The sequence below is a fragment of the Quercus suber genome, unplaced genomic scaffold (genome assembly GCF_002906115.3).
Source record: "Quercus suber isolate HL8 unplaced genomic scaffold, Cork oak 2.0 scaffold_234, whole genome shotgun sequence".
Lineage (NCBI taxonomy): Eukaryota > Viridiplantae > Streptophyta > Magnoliopsida > Fagales > Fagaceae > Quercus > Quercus suber.
The window spans coordinates 749158-769114 of NW_027069691.1; the positions used below are offsets into that span (position 1 = coordinate 749158).

Below are 19957 nucleotides of genomic sequence, written 5' to 3' on the forward strand. Positions count from 1 at the left end.
TCTTTGCCTTCAAGGCCATGCTTTTACCTTTACTTGACTTGCCAATCCTAGATAATCCTATCTCATAGGTTTGCAAGTTACCTACCAGCTCAGTCAAAGGAATCTTGTCAATGTCCTTTGATTCCTCTATCGCCGTTATCTTGGCATGAAATCTCTCAGGTAGAGATCTGAGCACCTTCCTTACAATCTTGGGTTCAGGGATGGTTTCCCCAAGATTGAAGGCTGAGTTCACTATGTCCTTGAGCTTGGCATAGAACTCATCAAATGACTCATCCTCCTCCATCTTAATTTCTTCAAAGCTTGTAGTGAGCCTCTGAAGCTTTGAGTCTTTGACAGCCTTTGTGCCCTCATAGGTAGTCTGGAGGATGGTCCAAGCCTCCTTAGCAGTTTCAGTTGAGGATATCTTTTTGAACTCCTCATTTGTGACTGCGCTAAATAGGGCATTTAACGCTCTGCTGTTGAAGTTAGCCGCCTTGATCTTAGTATCATCCCAATCGACCGGATCTTCTGTTAGCTTAGTCCAGCCAATCTCTACAGCTTGCCACACTTTTCATCTAAAGACTGCAAGAAAGCTCTCATGCGTACTTTCCAGTATGCATAGTTAGTGCCATCAATAAAGGAGGTATAATTAAGGATTGTCCTCTATCCATGACAAACAGGGGTCAATGGATCAACACAGCAAAGATTAAACCCTAATCAGAGTGTGCCTGCTCTGATACCACTTGATAGGTCACAATCTGAATGACCCCTAGTGATTAACCCTAATTAATTAATTTAGCCAAGTAATTAATTAATCAATTAATCATGCAATTTTATGGAAGCACAAACAAATCACCAACAACTAAATATGCAGCGGAAAATAAATAACACGGTGATTTGTTTACGAATGGGGAAAACCCTAACGGCAAAAACCCCACCGGGTGATTTTCAGGTCACCACTCCCGAAACTCCACTATTATCAAATCAAGCGGTTACAAGTAAAGGAATCCCAAGTACCTTACCAACCTACAGTTGAACCCTTACCCCAATACCCAATTGGACTTGATCTGTAGTGACAGTCTCCACTTTTGATGCACGGCTCCCAAGTACGGACTAACCAATGCGCAGATCCAGTACGCACTTCAGAACACCAACTGAGGAAGAATGGTTGGCTGCAAAGTTCTTCAGTTCATCCTTTATGATGAATAGCAGGAAGATGCTTGGTTACAAAACCCTATGTGCAAATACACAGCAATTTCTTGAGTTTTTCTTGAAATTTTGGGTTGGGTTTACACTTAAATGTTGTTAAAATGTCATACATTGCATTTCATGTGCATTATAATGATATTTACATGCATTTAGATGTGTGCTATATGCTGTGTGCTGGTAGGATTGGATTGGGCTGAGCCCATGATGATATTTGTGTTTTGCATATCACATGATCATGCATTCCCATGCATACGTACTTGTTATTCAAGATATTTGTCATTTATGAACTGTTTTGGGAAATTTTCTGAGTGTCTCTCTCTCTCTTTCTCTCATTCTTTTATGTTAGTAGTGTCTATGGCACCCAAACGTAAATCCACTCCTGCTCGGAACCCTCTTCGTTCTGGAGCTTCTACTTCTTCAGATACTGCTCCCTTTAACATTCGGTTCTGTGATGGAGATGCCTATAAGGCATTTTCGGAGAACTTTTCTAAACGAGGTGTTCATTCGGAACGCCAAGTTATTCTGGCGGACTTCGCCGATACTGATCTTCCCTCTGTCATTCACAGTAGGGGATGGGGGTCACTATGTGACATCCCGATCACTTGCCCTCTCGTGCTGATACAGGAGTTCTACTCCAACATGCACGGGATTGATCTTTCAGTACCTCACTTTGTCACTCGCGTTCGAGGTACGCGCATTCCTGTCACATCGCAGCTTGTTGCGGATGTGCTTCGGGTACCTAGGATAGAATTTCCTGATTACCCCTCTTGTGAGCGTCTGAGGACTGTGTCCAAAGATGAGCTCATTTCCGCTTTTTGTGAGCGCCCTGCTGATTGGGGTGAGCATCAGTTCACATCATGTAGGCCTTTTGCTAAAGGTCCTAGATTCATTAACATGGTGATGACTTTTGTTCTCCATCCTCTTTCTCACTATAACTCTATCACAGAGCCTCGTGCTCGATTTCTACTATCTTTACTAAAGCACCTTACCATAGACTTCCCTTCTCACTTCATCCAGTCTATCATAGAGGTATATCTTGATTCGGCGTCCCGTGATAAGCTCATCTTTCCTTCTGCTATCACACGGATTCTACGCCATTTTTCCGTTCCCTTTCTTGTGTCCGACCACTTCACACACATATCTGCCATAGATGCCGCTATCGTAAAATGTAGTGAGGCACAATTCAGGTCGAGACAGCCAGGTGCCACTCCTCCCTCCCGTTCGGCTCCATCCAGATCAGCTCCATCTACATCTGCTCCTTCTTCCTCTTCGAGCGATGTATCCCTTGGAGATATTATGGCGTAGCTGCAGCGCATGGACACTCGTCTTGATACACTTTCTGCTGAGTTGTATCAGGTGAATGTTCGTGTGGGTCGTATTGCACGACGGCAGGCGATCATGGGTGGATTTGCTCCAGAGGCTACTCCTTCACGACCTACTTCAGCAGCTTCAGATTCTGAGGATGATGAGGATGACGACGATGATGATGATGGGGATGCTAGCTCTGCCGATGAGATGTCTACATGACACTCTACCCTTTGTCACCCGTGACAAAAAGGGAGAGTAGTTTTGGGCTATGAGAGTAGTCATCTTAAGGGGAGAGTTAGTATAGGACATTTTTGATAGGGGGAGTGTTGTCATTTTTTGAGGGATGTAGTACGGCTATATGTATTTTTTTTCTTTTCTTATCTCTTAGATACATTGATCTTGTATATGAGGTCCTTTGACCATTTTACATACATTGTACTTATATTCTTTATATGTGGATGTATGTTTCTTTCACCTTTCTCTTCATGAGTTGTTTCTTTTCTATCTTTATATACATGTTCTTTATACTTGTATGCAATCTAATTATTTCTGTTTCACACAAGATGCCATGATGAGTTTTGTTTAAAGTGTTTCAGAAATACAGGTTGTCAAAGTCTACTTATCATAAGCTCTCTTCTTGCAAAGTTTTTCAAGAGTTTGTGTTAGGATAGATTTTATTGTATTCAACAAGTGAATATGAGTTGAGTGATTTATGACTTCTCTCATATGCTCATTTGTTTGTTGTGGTTTTGTCACGGATTGCCAAAGGGGGAGATTGTTAGGACATATAAGTTTTAACTTAATTAAGAACATATGTCACTTAGTTATGTAAATTAGCTAATCCTTTGACAAAACGCACTCTACTTGTAATTGGGTAGTTCTAGGTGTTTTTAATACTTCAAGAAACAATGTTTCAAGGTCAAGTGTTGAAGTCATCAAGTCTGTCCAAGAGAAAGCAAGCTGAAGTGCAAGGTTTTTAAATCTCGACACCTGCTCGATAGCTACCTCGACACTTGCTATCTGTCGAGATTTAAAAATTTAGATTTCCAATCTGATTTTCTTGGGATCCGTGAATATGTTTTTGGGCCTTCTTTTCTTCTAACCCTAAACATATAAAAGGATTATTTTAAGAGCCGTCAAGGGTGACACAAGTTGCATTATCATTGAACAATCTCTGTTCAAGCAAATTGTGATCAAAAGACGAAGTTCTTGACCTAGTTCATCTTCCATCAAGAAGTTGCTGTGTATTTGCACCATAGGGTTTTGTAACCAAGCATCTTCCTGCTATTCATCATAAAGGATGAACTGAAGAACTTTGTAGCCAACCATTCTTCCTCAGTTGGTGTTCTGAAGTTGCGTACTTGGATCTGCGCATTGGTTAGTCATGTACTTGGGAGCCGTGCATCAAAAGTGGAGACTGTCACTACAGATCAAGTCCAATTGGGTATTGGGGTAAGGGTTCAACTGTAGGTTGGTAAGGTACTTGGGATTCCTTTACTTGTAACCGCTTGATTTGATAATAGTGGAGTTTCGGGAGTGGTGACCTGAAAATCACCAGGTGGGGTTTTTGCCGTTAGCGTTTTTCCCATTCGTAAACAAATCACTGTGTTATTTATTTTCCGCTGCATATTTAGTTGTTGGTGATTTGTTTGTGCTTCCATAAAATTGCATGATTAATTGATTAATTAATTACTTGGCTAAATTAATTAATTAGGGTTAATCACTAGGGGCCATTCAGATTGTGACCTATCACTTTTCATTCTATTAACATCTCTAAGGTAATCTTTAACTCTTTTCATTGATTTTGATCCTTAGATTATGGTTTTGGAGGTTTTATGTTTATAGTTGGGAATTTCTCAAATGGGGGTTGGAAAACTTATTTTCTGTCAATCTTTTTGATTGTGTTTTGTTTTAAATGATGATTTGCTTTGGATGTTGGTCCCTTGTGGCAAAAATAACATGTATTTAGGCAAAATTTTCATATGTTCATGCATTGTTTAACATACATGTATAGTGTGTGCACTCTAAGTATTTGATAAAATGCCTAAATGACATTTTCTTGTTGTTTTAGACTCTGATGAATACCAATTTTTGGGGATTACCATGATTATGCATGTTTATCATATATTGATCATTGGTTGTGTTTTACACACTTTGCCCCGTGAGTGCTTATTCATGCATTGGTCATGCATCTCACATGCACACTAGATGCACCTTTGCTGCACACACTCTAACACTTAACATAATTTGTATTCACTCATGTTAGTTAAGTCTTTTTAGACCTTTTAGCATATATAACATGTTCTTGTGTCCTTATCATGCCTTAGTTTACACTTTGCTCCATCATTCTTAACATGTCATGTTTACTATATGCTTTATAACTTTTTTTTTTTTTTTTTTAGCTTGATTTTCTTGTTCATCTTGCACTCCTTATGTATCATCTTTTTCTCTTGATTCATTTGTCTTCATGACAAAAAGGGGGAGAGTATACTAAAGAGTATACCGGAGTGTTTCATCATTTCTATATAACTCTTGTGCACATTCTTAGGGGGTGAAATTCTACCTCATGCACATTCGTAGTAGGAGAAAGCCATAGAGGAGATGTATATACCAAGGGGGAGAAGACATTTCTTTTATGAGAAAACCTTGTTTTGTCTTGTTTTACCTTATGCTTGTTTTCTCGTTGCTTTATGGTGTTTTGAGTTATGTTTAGTATCTATACTTTGTTGCTCTTATCACATTGTGTTTAAGTGTTGGACATGCATACATCCTTATGTTATTGTGTTTTATTAGTTGCATGTTCGAATGATCATTTGCTTTACTATATGATCATTATAGTCATTTCCATATGACTGTTTGTGTTTGATCAAGTTGCTCATATGTTTCACACCATGATTACTTGATCACATTTTTACTTGTTACATTATATTAGTCCTTTTATTACTTGCTCTACCTTGAGGGTCTAACGCGTTTTGTGTAAGTGTTTCAGGTTACAGGTATCAGGTATATATGTTCCAACCGTAGTGATGAATTCGAGTTTTACTTGTATTCTAAATAAAATTAAATAAATAATTCTGAACTTTTAATGCTCAACTTGTTTACAACTCTACATGCGCAACATCATTGGTTACAGTAAAACCAAAAACTTTAATATGGTGATTTTTCTAAAATGTCTCTTACTTTATGTTAGAGGTGGCATGGTTTTTCCCCTTTTGAATAAGAATCTTGTTGGGTTTTTAAAAAAAAAAAATTGGATTTCTATTTTTAGAATATTCATTTTATTTTTGAGTCTATTAAAAGAAAATATCACTTATTATAGAAGGGAGGGAGTACAAACAATATTAACAAAGGGATGCAAGTACAATAATTACCCTTCTTTGTAATTACTCATTTATAAGGATATGATTTTTGTTAATTTTCATGAATGTATTTGTGCATAGTGACTTAGAGATTAGACTTCCATGGCCAAATTCAATACCATTAAATTACAAAATTGTTGATAAATATTTGCGATTTTGAATAGTTGTCCATGACTCCATATAATAAATTATGAAAATTCATGGTAATTGTTCACACATAGATATTTTATTTTTATTAATAAGATGAAATCTACAAGAGCCTAATCAACCCCAAGACTTCCAAGAGAAAATACTTTTAATTTAATCATTCACTATTCCATTTGAAGTATAATAATTTCCCTTAATTTACTTTTATACTCTCAGCTCATGCTCACTAGCATCCTTGATGAGGTTTGGTGCATAGCTATGGCTCATCTAGATCCCCTGCTCTTGCAGGCTCAAGCCTAACGGGTAGGGTGCTACTATGGTCACGTCAGGGATGAAGACCCCAACTCATGTCGCCCCTTTACCCATTTTTTCTTTCATCTTTTTTTTTTTTTTTTTTTTTTTTTAACCCTTATTTGTGTAGGTTGTAGGTGTAGTTGTATAATTACAATTTAGGAGAATTTTTGTGTACTTTTTATTTTTATTTTTATAATTTGAAATTTAGGAAGGTAGGAATTTGAACTTGAAAGAAATGTGTTTATGGAGACGTGTTTTACGAGTTTTGGATGAACAGTAATATGCAATTGCATTTTTAAGAGTTTGAGATAACCCAATGGGAATACTCTTACTTATTTTAATAATGTCAATAGCCTTATAACTCAATTGAAATTTTTATTAGAAATATAAATAATTGTCATTTAAGTTATAAGGGTTTGAGGTTAGCCATTTATGGGCCAGTTGCAACTCTGATTCAACTATAAGAAATTGGTTGTGTTGGGCTTGGCCTGGCAAGCCTACTCTTTACTCTTGGAAAGATAAGAAACTGAGTAATAACAATAATGGGAATAAATCAAGAGAATTTAATTGTTTAAGAAAGTAATCAAGATAGAATCTTTGGAAATAAATCAATTTTTTCTTCATGTAGTTTGAGGGAGAGAATTCACTTCATAGAATCTATTCAACTCACTTGGTGTAATACAACTTCCTTTAAATTAAGACACATTTATGTGAGAGGAATGTATAATGCAACGGGTGTATCGAATAATTTCTTCCACTAAATAATTGATTTAAATTTTCATGGATCTAATTATATGTAGTGTTTACATTATTTAAAATCTAATCACCCATGATTAATAAGAGTCTATTTGGATGGTCTGTTTCCATAACTCAATGCTCTGTTTCCATAACTCAATTCTCAAAAATGGTGGGACCCATGATAAAAAGTCTGTTTGGCTGCACAATTTCTCTGTTTTCGTAACTTTGTTTCCAATACTCAATTCTCTGATTTTTGAGTTATGAGTTATGGAAACTAAAAACACATTTTAGCTGTTTTCAGTTTCTATAACTCATAACTCAATGGCATTTCCGTAAATAACACTACATGGAGGGACCCACTGTCAGTTAAAGCCACAACTTTTAACTCTTTTTTTTTCTTCACTGGGTTTGGTGCGTGCGTTCATGTTCTATTTTTCCTTTCACACTAGTGGCTTCTTCACGTTCTTCATTGGGTTTAGTTCTTTGTCTTTTTTTTTTCTTTTTTTTTTTGTTCATTGGGTTCTTTTTTTGGCTAGGTTTTCTGGGTTCAATTTTTTTTTTCTGGGTTCGGTGAGTTTGGGTTCTTAAAAAAAAAAAAACTGCATCGAGTGACAGTTATGGGACCCACAAATAGTGTGGAAAATATTGAGTAATGGTGCCAAACGGGTGTGAACAATTAAGTAATGAGTGATGAGTGATGAGTTATGAGTGATGAGTGATGGAAATTGAGTAACGGAAATTGAGTGATAAAAAAATTCATTCAAACAGCCTCTAAATGATTCTTAGCGGAATTCAAAAAGAAATGATGATTCCAAGAGTATAATAAGAAATAATTTCCATGAATCTAATATTTTGTGTTCAATACAACAAACGCTTAAATTCTATTTGAATTCAACTTAAGTTACAACACTTAAAATTTTTCTAAGTTTCATCCACAATATATATTTTTATAATATTTTTTAAAGTCCCATTGGCAATTATGGAATGTTGTTTAGGATCTAATAAAGGTTAATAATTTTAAGATGGGACATTTATGTTTTTGTTTAATATGGTATCTTTTGTTATAATTTGTTGAAGTGATGAGTTGTATTGAAATAAAAATAGTTTCAAGGATGGGGTTCACGTGAAAATGGTGTTACATCAAGCATAGCTTGTCAATTCAACAAATGTAAAATGTAAAATATAAAAATAAAAATAATTATATGAATAAGTGATGTCTTAGACTCTTCGTTTGTCATTGGATAATAAAACTTTCTATTCCCGAGACACCTCAAAAGTCCCACGTGTTTCACATCGCCTTCTATGGTTTCACCATTACATCTATAAAACATTAAGGGCCCATTTGGTGAATGTGTTTAAAAATTGAAAATTGTTGTTTAAAAATATGTGTGGAAATAGTATAGGTGAAAAAGTATGTGAAAATACGTGTAATGTTATTTAAAATCTGAAAATTGTTGTTTGAAAACACAGACCAAACACCCCCAAATCTCTGAAACAAAATGGATACTCTTCATTTGAAAGTAAATGCTCATGAGGTCGGCCATGAAAGAAATTTGCTTTCTATACTCATCAAAAGAAAGAAAGAATATATAAATAAATTTTCTTTTATACAAAAATTTGTTTCTCTTATCACTCAAAATAAATAAATAAAGTTTTTTTTTTTCCTCTTAATATCCTTATTTCCATATTTTAGCATCTTAGATTGTCTATATAAACCATCTCTATCACTTGGCTGGTTATTTTTAAGAACTTCAATTTAGTCAGGGATTTTCCCCATCATTATCTTTTCATCCTTAAAATTAGAGTTTCGGCTCAGGACTTATGGCTTCTTCCTCCAATGCAGTAACTGTGACCCAGGCGAACCGGAAGTGCTTGAATTACAAGCAAGGCATGACAAATACGGAGTGGGCTCAAAGTGAGGATTCAATCCTTGAAGAAGGGCTTGTAAGGTACGCTTCTTTGCCCAAGTTAAAGCAATATGCAAGGATTCAAGAGCTATTACCAAGGAAGACAATACGAGATGTGGCTTTTCGATGCCAATCGAAGAATAAGATGAAGAAGGCCGCTGTTTCTGCTTCAACAATAAGCTGGCCCAAAAGTCTTGTGACTAAGGCTGATCAGGATGATCTCTTGTGTAACAAAATTGGTGGTCTTGCTGGAAAGCTTTTGGAGGAAAACATGAAGGGCTTCATGCAGATCTCCAAAAATATGGAAACTAGTAAAGTCCAAGACAACATCAAAATATTTGCAAAAATTCGTGACAACATTCTCATTGTGTCCAACAAATTGAGTGTCATGCCAGAAGGAATAAGAAATATGCCATCTCTTACTGAGAAGATGAACGAAGAGCTTGTGAATGTCATCCTTCCCCGCTGCAACTTTTGGATTGAAGTGTGATGCTCCTTAATTGCTGAGCAGCTTTTTGAAGTAAAGATGGGATTACCTTCTAATAGTAAAGATAGATGTTTGTTGTTTGGCAGGTGGTTCATGTTTACTGAATTACTAGTCACAAACCCGCATAAGTCTTAACTCTTAACCCTTATGATATGTTTGGGGAACTTATATATGTAATTTTATTTTTTAAAGTTTAAGTTTTCAAAAATAATAAAGATTTTCATTTTAAGTAATATCTTTGGTTAATCTTAATTTAGTTTTTTTTTGGTAAGTGATCATACTAACCAACATTTTTTTTTTTTGAGTAAATACTTACCAACATTAAAAGTTTAAAATAACGCCTAATATAAATAGATTAGCCACAATAATTTTATAGTCAAATTTACAAATGAGTTTACCAAAATGCCCCAAATGGCAATGTATTTTGGAGCGTGGGTCAATTACTACTAAGACCATTTACTTTCTAATCGAGGAAAAACAAATCAGATCGTAACTCTAAGAAAAGTTCTAAAACAATTTTAGAAAAATTAAAAGATAATGTAAACGAACGAGGGGAAAAAAAAGGTCAATAAAAGGGATGGAAACAAATGATAATTGAAATTGAGCTTGCAACATAAGCATATACTAATAGAATAGATCAAGCGAGTCCCTTATCATAATAACTGCTAAACAAGCAGTTAAGGAAAAATAAAAAGAATGTACTTGTCTAGGAAAATCAAAGACAAGAAGACAAAATAAATTGTGAATTAAAAATGATTTTTGTAATGTCACCAAATCATATCATATACTATATAAGAAAAGTTAGGCTTAGAAGCCATGGTTGCGTCAAGTGGCTACTTTCATTAATTAGTAAATTAATTATATATTTTTTGTTACGATATATTTCTTCAATTAAGGGATAATATTTAACAATTGTTTAATTTAGGTAAAACTTTATCATTTATATTTCAACAAATTTAAATCATATTCAAACTTTATAAAAAAAAAAATTCTAAAGTTAAATTCAATGCAACCACCCACGTTTTTTTGTTTTCTATATAAAAAAGTTAAAAAAAAAAAAAAAAAAAAACTCATGTTTTGACTAAGGGATAAAATTTAACAATAATTTAAAACAAATTTAAATTTTATTCAAACTAAAAGTCTATTTTCAAAATTTTCTAAACTTAAATCCCACACAACTCACGTTTTTGTTTTTGTTTAACTCAAGTTGCATGATTTAACATTAATATAAAACAAATTTAAATTCTATTCAGAATAAAAGTATATTATTAAAATAAAATTTTCTAAACTTGAATCCCGCACATGACACAACCCACGTTTTCGTTTTTTTTTTTTTTTTTCCCTCAAGTTGCATGTTATTAAATTAATATTTTATTATGATATTAAGCTATAAAACTCTTGACTAAGGGATCAGATTCAACAATAATTTAATTTAGATAAAGCTTTATCATTTAAGTTTTAGAAATTTAAATTCTACTCAAACTAAAAGTTTATTTTCAAAAATTTCAGAACTTATAATAAAAGTTGGGCTTAGAAGCCATGGTTGCGCGAAGTGGCTATTTTCATTAATTAATAAATTAATTATATATTTTTTGTTATGATATATTTCCTCAATTAAGGAATAATATTTAATAACTGTTTAATTTAGGTAAAACTGTATCATTTAAATTTCAACCAAATTAAATCCTATTCAGACTAAAAGTCTGTTATAAAAAAATTCTAAACTTAAATTCCACACAACAACCCACGTCTATATAATAAAAAATAAAAATAAAAACTCATGTTTTAACTAAGGGATAAAATTTAACAGTAATTTAAAACAAATTTAAATTATATTCAAACTAAAAGTCTATTATCAAAATTTTCTAAACTTAAATCCCATACAACTCACATTTTGTTTTTATTTCCTCAAGTTGCATGATATAACAATAATTTAAAATAAATTTAAGTTTTATTCAAACTAAAAGTCTATTGTAAAAAAATTTTAAACTTAATTCTCACACATGACACAACCCACGTTTTTGTTTTTGTTTTTTTTTTCTCCCTTAAGTTGCATCTTATTAAATTAATATTTTTTAGGATATTAAGTTACAAAACTCTTGACTAAGGGATAAGATTTAACAATGATTTAATTTAAATAAAATTTTATCATCTAAGTTTTAGAAATTTAAATTCTACTCCATCTAGAAGTTTATTATCAAAAATTTCCAAAACTTATGTATATTTATCCATGGTTTTTCGATACAATTCATCTTAACCAATAAGTCATCCCTATTTCATCAAAAAAAAAAAAAAAAGCCATCCCTATAATTAAATCTCACACAATATACTCCACGTTGTTGTATTTTTTTTTTTTTTTTTTCAAAATGCAACTAATGTTTATGTTTTAACATTTAATCTAATAAATTCATCCTATTTATTTTTTGTTTACTTCTAAATTTGCACGTAGAATATTATGCCAACGGAAGTTTACTATAAAAAGTAAATAATGGACACCATTTAAGTTCTAGATTCTCTTATGTAAGTTTTTATTTATTTATATTCTCAAATTTTGAACTCTTTTATGTGTGTTTTAATTTTTAGTTTTGGTTATTGTATTTAATTTGTGAGTGCCTTTTTTTTTTCAATTAGACTATCACTAGGAAAAAAAATCGGTGTTGAGAAACTATTTTGTTTATTATTGTTTGTGATAGATAAGACATAAATTAAACATAACCCAAATAGGAATGTTCAAATTCATTCCATATCTCATATTAAGAAATTAACACAAAGCACAAAAAAAAAATTAAAATATAAAAATAGATAAACATTGATAAAATCTAAACTCTAAACAATTAGAACTTAAAGTAATTATTTATATTAAACTTATTTACTTATTTTATAATTTATTAATAATATTTATTTAATAATTTATTTTTAATTATTTTAAAATTTTAAACAATTAGAACTTAAAGTAATTATTTTTATTAAATTTATTTACTTATTTTATAGTTTATTAATACTATTTATTTAATAATTTATTTATAATTATTTTAAAATTTTTTAGCTTACATATGAATATTTGTCAAGTCATGCATCGCATAGGAATAATAGTAGTAATATACAATTAAATTTACACAGTTAAATACAACAGTTTAAAAAAACAAAACAAAAAACAAAAACAAAAAAATTACAAGCACTAGATGGGCCGCAGGGGTAAGACACTCATCCAGTGCAAGTCCAGGCCCAAAAGTGTAGTATAATGAACAGTGCATTTTTTCCGTTCTTTTATGGGCTGGGGTGTTCTTCCAGTGCCAGGAGTACAACTGTTTATTCAAAGTCTGATAAACAAACCTCGTAACAAATGGGAAACTAACATTACTGAGCATTTTTTATTACGCGCTGCGCTGATTGGGTGGATTATCTCACGCTTGGACCAAAACTAGAATTTCAAACATAATTTCCAGGCCCAAGCCCTGTGCAAACACAGTTTTGCATGCATTGATTAGTGGAAGTTTTGGGATTTTTATTTTTAATTTTTGGTGTGAAAATAAGGCAGATTTTATTTCTTTTATAAAAAGTCTAAATACTATCCATGTAGCTTGTACGGTGGATGTTCTTTTGAAAAATAGGGTGATATTGTAATAATCTCGAAATATATACTAGTAGGAAAATCAATGTTGAAGTTACTACCTATTACTAGCAACTATTTGAGGATGGTGATTCCATGGCCCATGGAAATCTAGCATGAGAGGATCATAGGACTTGCGTTCGTTCCTAACCGATGCAGAGCGTTATAATATTTTAAAGGGTTTAGTTAATGGGTATTCTTAGAACATTTGTTAATAAATCATTTTAAGAAAGTAAAGTTGTCAAAAAAATTATTATTATTTTTTTCTTTTCTCATAACAACCTTTACTAAATTGGTTCACTAATAAATATTATTGGACATCTGTTAACCTTTTCATATTTTTAATATTTTATTTCTCATGTGACTCATAAATTTCACATTCTTGTGGTCCTATAGGCCTAGGTTGAAATGAGATTAGCTAGTAACATACTCTGAGTGTTGAAGAAAAATAGCGTGTTTATGTGAAAATTATATGCAATTACTTACAGTTTGTCATGTTAGAGTTAAAATTATTACAATCCTGGAACCACTATTTTGGGATCACCAATTAAGGCAACCCAAGTAATATTAATCCCCAAATGTAGTAGCTATTATAAAAAAATGCAAACAATTTTTTTTTTTTTTTTTTTTTTTTATACAAGATAGAAATTCTACTATAGCCTAATCTAATCTAAGTGTATATGTGTGTGAATCCCCCTCCTAGAAACTTACTCCCCACATCCCACAAGACTACAAACAATTAAACGTCAAGAAGTTTCCACCTCAATTAATCCACCTTACTAGGCTCTAGCATAGCCAACCCTCCTAAATGCCACTATGATTTTCTTCCAATCTACTACTTCTTTCAACTTTCAGACCTAAACTTCCATAGGTAATTGTTGAAATCTAACAAACCTCTCTAAATACTAGCAAATAGGAGTGTTTACCAAACCGCACCAAAACTGTCTGTAAAATGGCATAACTGTACTGCACTGTAAGTAATAGTGCACCACACCGCATGGTGTAATGCGGTTTGCAGTTTTATAATAAGAAAACTGCACCGCACCCTCTTTATATATTAATATATTTATTTATTTTTAATGTTAAATATATTATTAATAGTTTAGTTTTTTGTTTTAAGAGTTTGATAATCCTAGCAAGTGTTGACTAGGAAAGTTAGCCCAAAATAAAGAAAAACGAGCTCAATAGTTTAAAATTTTGGCTCAAAACAAAAGGAAAAATTAGTTTTGGGTTAGATAGAAAAAGCTAAAAAATTTTAAAAAAATATACCAACTTCAATTCGTTCAAACCGCATTTTATACACCACACAACACATGTGACTGCAAAAATGAGGTGCGATACAGTTATAGTTTTGGCTAAACTTTAAACCACACCACACCGCACTGCACATATGACTGCAAAAATAAAATGTAGTGCAGTTATAGTTTTAGTTAAATTGAACTGCAAAGTGCAGTGCTAAAAATAGCCAAAAACCGTACCGCACCACACCGTGAACACCCCCAATGGCAAGTTATAGATTAATCCACAAGAAGATCCGTGTGTGTCTTGTACTATTGTGAGAGGATTAATAATATAACGACAACGTTTTAGCTCTTTTTTTTATTCACTTGAAAACCAAAACGAAGTCGTCTCCAATCTCCAAACTTTCCACTAATACTTGACAACAGTTGTTTTTTTTTTTTTTTTTTTTTTTTTTTTTTTTTTTTTTGCGGTCGTTTTCTTTCATTTTAGAATCATCTTCCTAAAATGTCACCATTTTGCAACGGTTTTCTTCCTCTTTAGTTTTAACCGTAACTAAATGGAAGAAAAAAAAAACCAGGATAACATCCCGTAATTGTAAAATATGAAAAACAGTCGGGTTATTTGGGTTCAAGTTAAATACAAGTTTAAAACGGGTTGGATCAATTGAGTTACAGGTCAACTTGCATTTTTTCGCATTAAAATTTTTGTAAATTTTGCAACGAATTACTTGGTGTGAAAAAAAGTATTATTATCAAGTATGTGTATAAGTTACCAAAAAGAGAAAAAGCATTTTAATCTTTTCATGACTAACAAGTTAAATGATTAGGTGATAAAGTCTAAAATGCTTTTGGCATGTTGTTAAATTAACGATTGTTCAAAAAGTTTAAACTGTTAGGAAATTGTGAATTTAATCACTTTATCATAATTTTAACACTTCCCCTCAAACAGAGATCAAACTCAAGATCTTCTACTCTGATACTATATTAAATTACCAATTATCCCAAAAGTTTAAGCTATTAGAAAATTATGAATTTAATCACTTAACCAAAATTCTAACACATATTGAGCTAAAACATGCGCTACTTTGTTGTCATTGAGAGGAGCATGAGCTAACTGAATATGAGAAAATTGTTGGAGTTGTAGCAAAGAGCTTGAGACTTTATTGCAAATGCTCATCCGTGAAGTTGAATTACTCATCAGGGAGTTAACAACAACTAGTTAATCACCCTCAAAGATTGCATCTCTAATCCCCACATCCCAAGCTGATGTTGCAGAAGTTACAAGAAAATAAACGTGTTACTTTCTGAATGGAAAAGAAACTAAATACGTTCCCTGAATCTACAAAGTAATAGGATTTTGGAATCCAACAGAGAGAAATAATAGGCAAAGTTTGAAATTTTATTAATCTGAAAGCTCCATTGTCTTGGAGGCTAAAATGAGTTTAAATATATAGTAAAAGGGTGGCTAGGAAAACGCTTAAAAAACCCTAATTCGTACTAATCATGTAATTAGGTGGCAAAATACTAAATTTTACCATAAATAGAAAAATTTAGATAATTGCGAAAATTGAAACTATTGTCTTTAAGAGATGTCCAAAAATAGACTTCTGACTCTGAAATTAAAAGTTATTAAGGAAAACAAATATTACTAAAAATGTCAAAATCACTGTTTCTAGGGCCTTAACAGAGAAATTCGAGTCTTGATCAAAAGATAGTTTTCCTTCAGCCCTCCAAATTTCACGCAATTTTGACATTCTCACCCCAATGAGGTCTACCAACACTGCCCCCAATGATCTTGTATCATGATTTCTGGCACTCCTAGAAGGCCTGTGCTATTTATTCTACATCACATGCTAATCTAATGCCTTCTTCCATAGCCTTAGCTTTAGTTTCTAAATGCGCCAGTGGATCTTTGAGCTTCTTAAGTGCATGTACAGAATTTACTCTGAGTCAAAATTTTCCAGTTTGGGTTGATTATTTTTTCTTCGAATTTGGGTCAAGTCAAATTTTGTCATGTCTAAATCATATGACATATCAAGGAGAATCCTTCAATTCTCAACCAAATTTTATAGATATCCAAACAAATGAGACGAATGTTTGTTGTACCAACCTTTCTTTTTCAGGCTGGATCCTAATAAAGAAAATCTATAATTTATTCCTACATTGTTGTTCAAAGCTGGAATTAAGCAATAGCATATTCTAAGCACTTTCAACAAAAGATGTCATCTAAGTTGGCTCATGTGAACATATAAATAATTTGTCGTGTACGTACGGAGCATATAAAATTTTTATGGCATCTAAGCCCATATATATTTTTTAGATGAGCAATACTTAGATATAGTATTTAGGTACTATTCCTTGGGTTCTTCTTTTAAAATTCTACCATGTGAATTTTTTTTCATAAGATGCAAGTATTTTTTTTAGTTAAGTAGCCACATGACTGAATCTTAAAATGAGAACCTAAAGAACAACAAATAAGATATTATACCTAAGTTTTGTCCCTTTTAAATAATCTAAGCTAATATATACTTATGATGAGAAAAGATGCCCATATTTTTGTGTGGTCAAAAAAATGAACGCTCAGGCTCTTGTCCTCACAGAATTTTGAAAATGAACACTCGTGCGATATATTAAGCTTTGGATCTTTGGTATATGCTACATATCCTTGTCATAGAAAAATTAATTGGCCATTAGTAAGACATTATTTCCAGCATTTTCATCTCTCATATACAGAATTTTTCCTTTTCCTCTTACTTTTTTTCCCATTAAATACAAAAGAAGAAAATTAAGAAAAAAAGAAAGAAAAATAATGAGCATACAAGGAACCAACATGATTAAGATTGCAGTGCATGAGAGTTGGGTTGAAGTGGGCACTTGGAACTAACGATACATTTAACAGGAAGCCAAACCTTTAAAACTTGAAGAAAGAATACAAGATCTATTCCCAAATCAGATTAAAAACTATCACCAGCCCAATTCTTCAGCATTTCGTCAGTGAACATAGGAGCTTCCTCTGAGGATGAAGGTGATGACCCATTTATGCAACCATTGTTACAATCTTCTACTACCATGGAGTTGAGTTCAGAGAGCTCGGTAAAGTCAGCGTGGAGAAATTCAGTTAGGCTAAATTGACCCGGATTAAGATCCGCTATGAAGTTCCATGACATATCATTTTCGCAAGTGATTGGCAAAAGCCCATCTCTATAATCTGAATTTGCTTCCTTACTCTTCTCCATAACTCCCTTAATGGATGGTTCTTCTACCAATGTGTTACGGTCTATTTCTTCATCCTTGGTGCATCTTGTTGGCTTGGTCGTGGTCAAGCGAGGTTCAATCTTCAGTGATGGTGTGGCATCATTGGACTTTCCTTTTATAGATTTCTTCTCAATCTTGGGCAGTTCTGAGTGATTAGCTTGTACTTTCTTTCTCAAGGTTGAGTTCCAATAGTTTTTTATCTCATTGTCTGTTCGGCCAGGAAGCCTTCCAGCTATTAAAGACCATCTGTAAAGTAATACAGTAAATCAATGAAACACATATAAATTTATCTTCAAAATTTCTCAATCTAAAACAAATAGTTTACATTATTACCTGTTGCCTAAGAGTTTGTGAAGCCTCAAGATAAGATCTTCTTCATCCTGTGTAATGTTCCCTCTTTTGATATCAGGTTTAAGATAATTCAACCATCGAAGTCTACAACTTTTTCCACATCTCTTAATACCTACACGAAAACAACATAAAAAACATTCAGCTATTAAACACTAAATTTTAATTTTGCCATATTTTGCTAGAATTGTGAAAGTTTTACACAAAACTGAAGCTAGCTGCTAAACTTACCTGTTTCTTTGGGAATCTTTCCCCACCTCCCTTCACCATGGATTTTGATGTAATCTATTAGTAGTTGGTCTTCAAGAGCAGTCCATGCTCCTCTATTTAGTCCATTCTTCTCACAACAAGGACTTCTGCCCATTTTTGGACTTTTGCCTCTCTATCACTCTCTCAAAGTTTATGCTGAAAGTAATTGATTTTATAGAGGGTTTTGTTCAAACTTCAAACAGTTCCATTTGTTGTAATTGTATTTTTTGTCAGCATTCTTGTCATTGTGTAATTAAAAACAACGTGCATTAAATACAAATCATCGAATCTTTTTCCCTTTTTTTTTTTTTTTTAATTTTTTTATTTGCAATGCAATAGTACAAATCAGCGTATCAAAGTATAGTCCAAATGGGTGTCAAATTTTATTAGGGATTAAAAGGGGTAAAAAAAATATTATGGATCAACAATGCATTGTTGGTTTATTTTTAATGTGCCTATAATAAGTAACAATGTAACATGTCGAATTTTTGTTGAGCAACTTTTAATACTTAAATTGAGCCAAATAATGCGAGGATGATGTGCATGATCCAACTTCTATAATTTAAACAAAAGAAAGTTAAATTATCAAAATAATATAAAGAATGAAAATTAATTAAAAATTTTAAAAACTCTTGGTAGTATAATTTTAATCATGGTAGTATTTTGAAAATTTTGCAATAGAGTTTAATTTAGAGAGAATATGTTAATTATTTTAATATATTTATACCATACACGTCTATCACATTAAATAAGGAGAAAAATGAAGAAAAAAAAAAACTCAATAAAAAATAAGAAGGCAATCATTTGATGCAACCATAACATGTAGGACATAGCTAGATGAATAATACCTAAATGACTTAATTTTTTTTTTTTCATAACTCTCATATGGTAACGCAGGTTTTAATTTATAGTTTCACATGAGAGGGTTTTTTCTTCCCTATTTATACAGATTTTAGTCACAACTTAAATGAATTTATATTATTTTTAATCAATAGAGACTCATTGAAGGGGTGTGAAATAAAATGATTTAAAAATTAGAGATTAGTTTGGAATTATGTTGAACTATAAGAATATTATGTAATTTATTCATGTCTTTAACAAAAGGCAACCATTTGAAGCAAGTCGAGTATAACCACTTATCAGTTTGGCGACAAATAAAAAAGTATAACCACTTATCATGTAAAGGAGATGGAAATTGAACACAGTCTCAGTTTCTAAACACAACTTTATCTATATACGTACAGCTTATGATTATGAAATGTATGTAACGGTATAAAATGTGACAAACTGATTGCTGGGAAGCCATGTATGTTGTAAGTAACTTCCTTGTCTGATAGTTCAGCAGAACATAAAAGAAAAATTGATCCAATAGCAGAGCGGCCTAAGGCATTCTTAGTTATTTTACATTCAATCTAATGTTAGAAAACAAAATTGTACATTCCATCCCTAAATGAAAGAGTAACAATAAGTTTAATTAAAGGCACAACTATAATTGTTATTGATAGGTAAAAAAAAATGATATTAATGATGAACTCATATAAAAACCAATAAAAACTTATAAACTCAACTGTTATAAAAATTGTTGTGTCCCTTTGTTGTATTACTCGAAGAATTATGCCATACAGGAAACTTTCTAACAAGCTTGGGCTACAGCTGTTTCTCTTAATTAATACCCTTTTTTCAAAAAATAAAGTGGCATCTTATTTAAGACCAAACGATAATACTAAATCCAAATGAGCAATTCAGTACAGAGTAATACAGATCAGATCCTAATAGAAACATTTTTGCCTTGGTATAATTTCACACATAGACCATAATGCATGCCA

General features: G+C 32.3%; 1 protein-coding gene across 1 annotated transcript; it reads right to left on the reverse strand.

Moving 5' to 3' along the window:
• Nucleotides 1–16881: 16881 nt before the first annotated feature.
• On the reverse strand, nt 16882–18354 carry LOC112011850 (transcription factor MYB8). The gene is made up of 3 exons (XM_024044187.2): nt 18114–18354; nt 17868–17997; nt 16882–17780 (listed from the first exon to the last, which is right to left on the reverse strand). The coding sequence occupies exons 1-3, from the start codon at nt 18244–18246 to the stop codon at nt 17234–17236; spliced, it is 810 nt and encodes a 269-aa protein (XP_023899955.1). The 5' UTR covers nt 18247–18354; the 3' UTR covers nt 16882–17233.
• Nucleotides 18355–19957: the final 1603 nt, after the last annotated feature.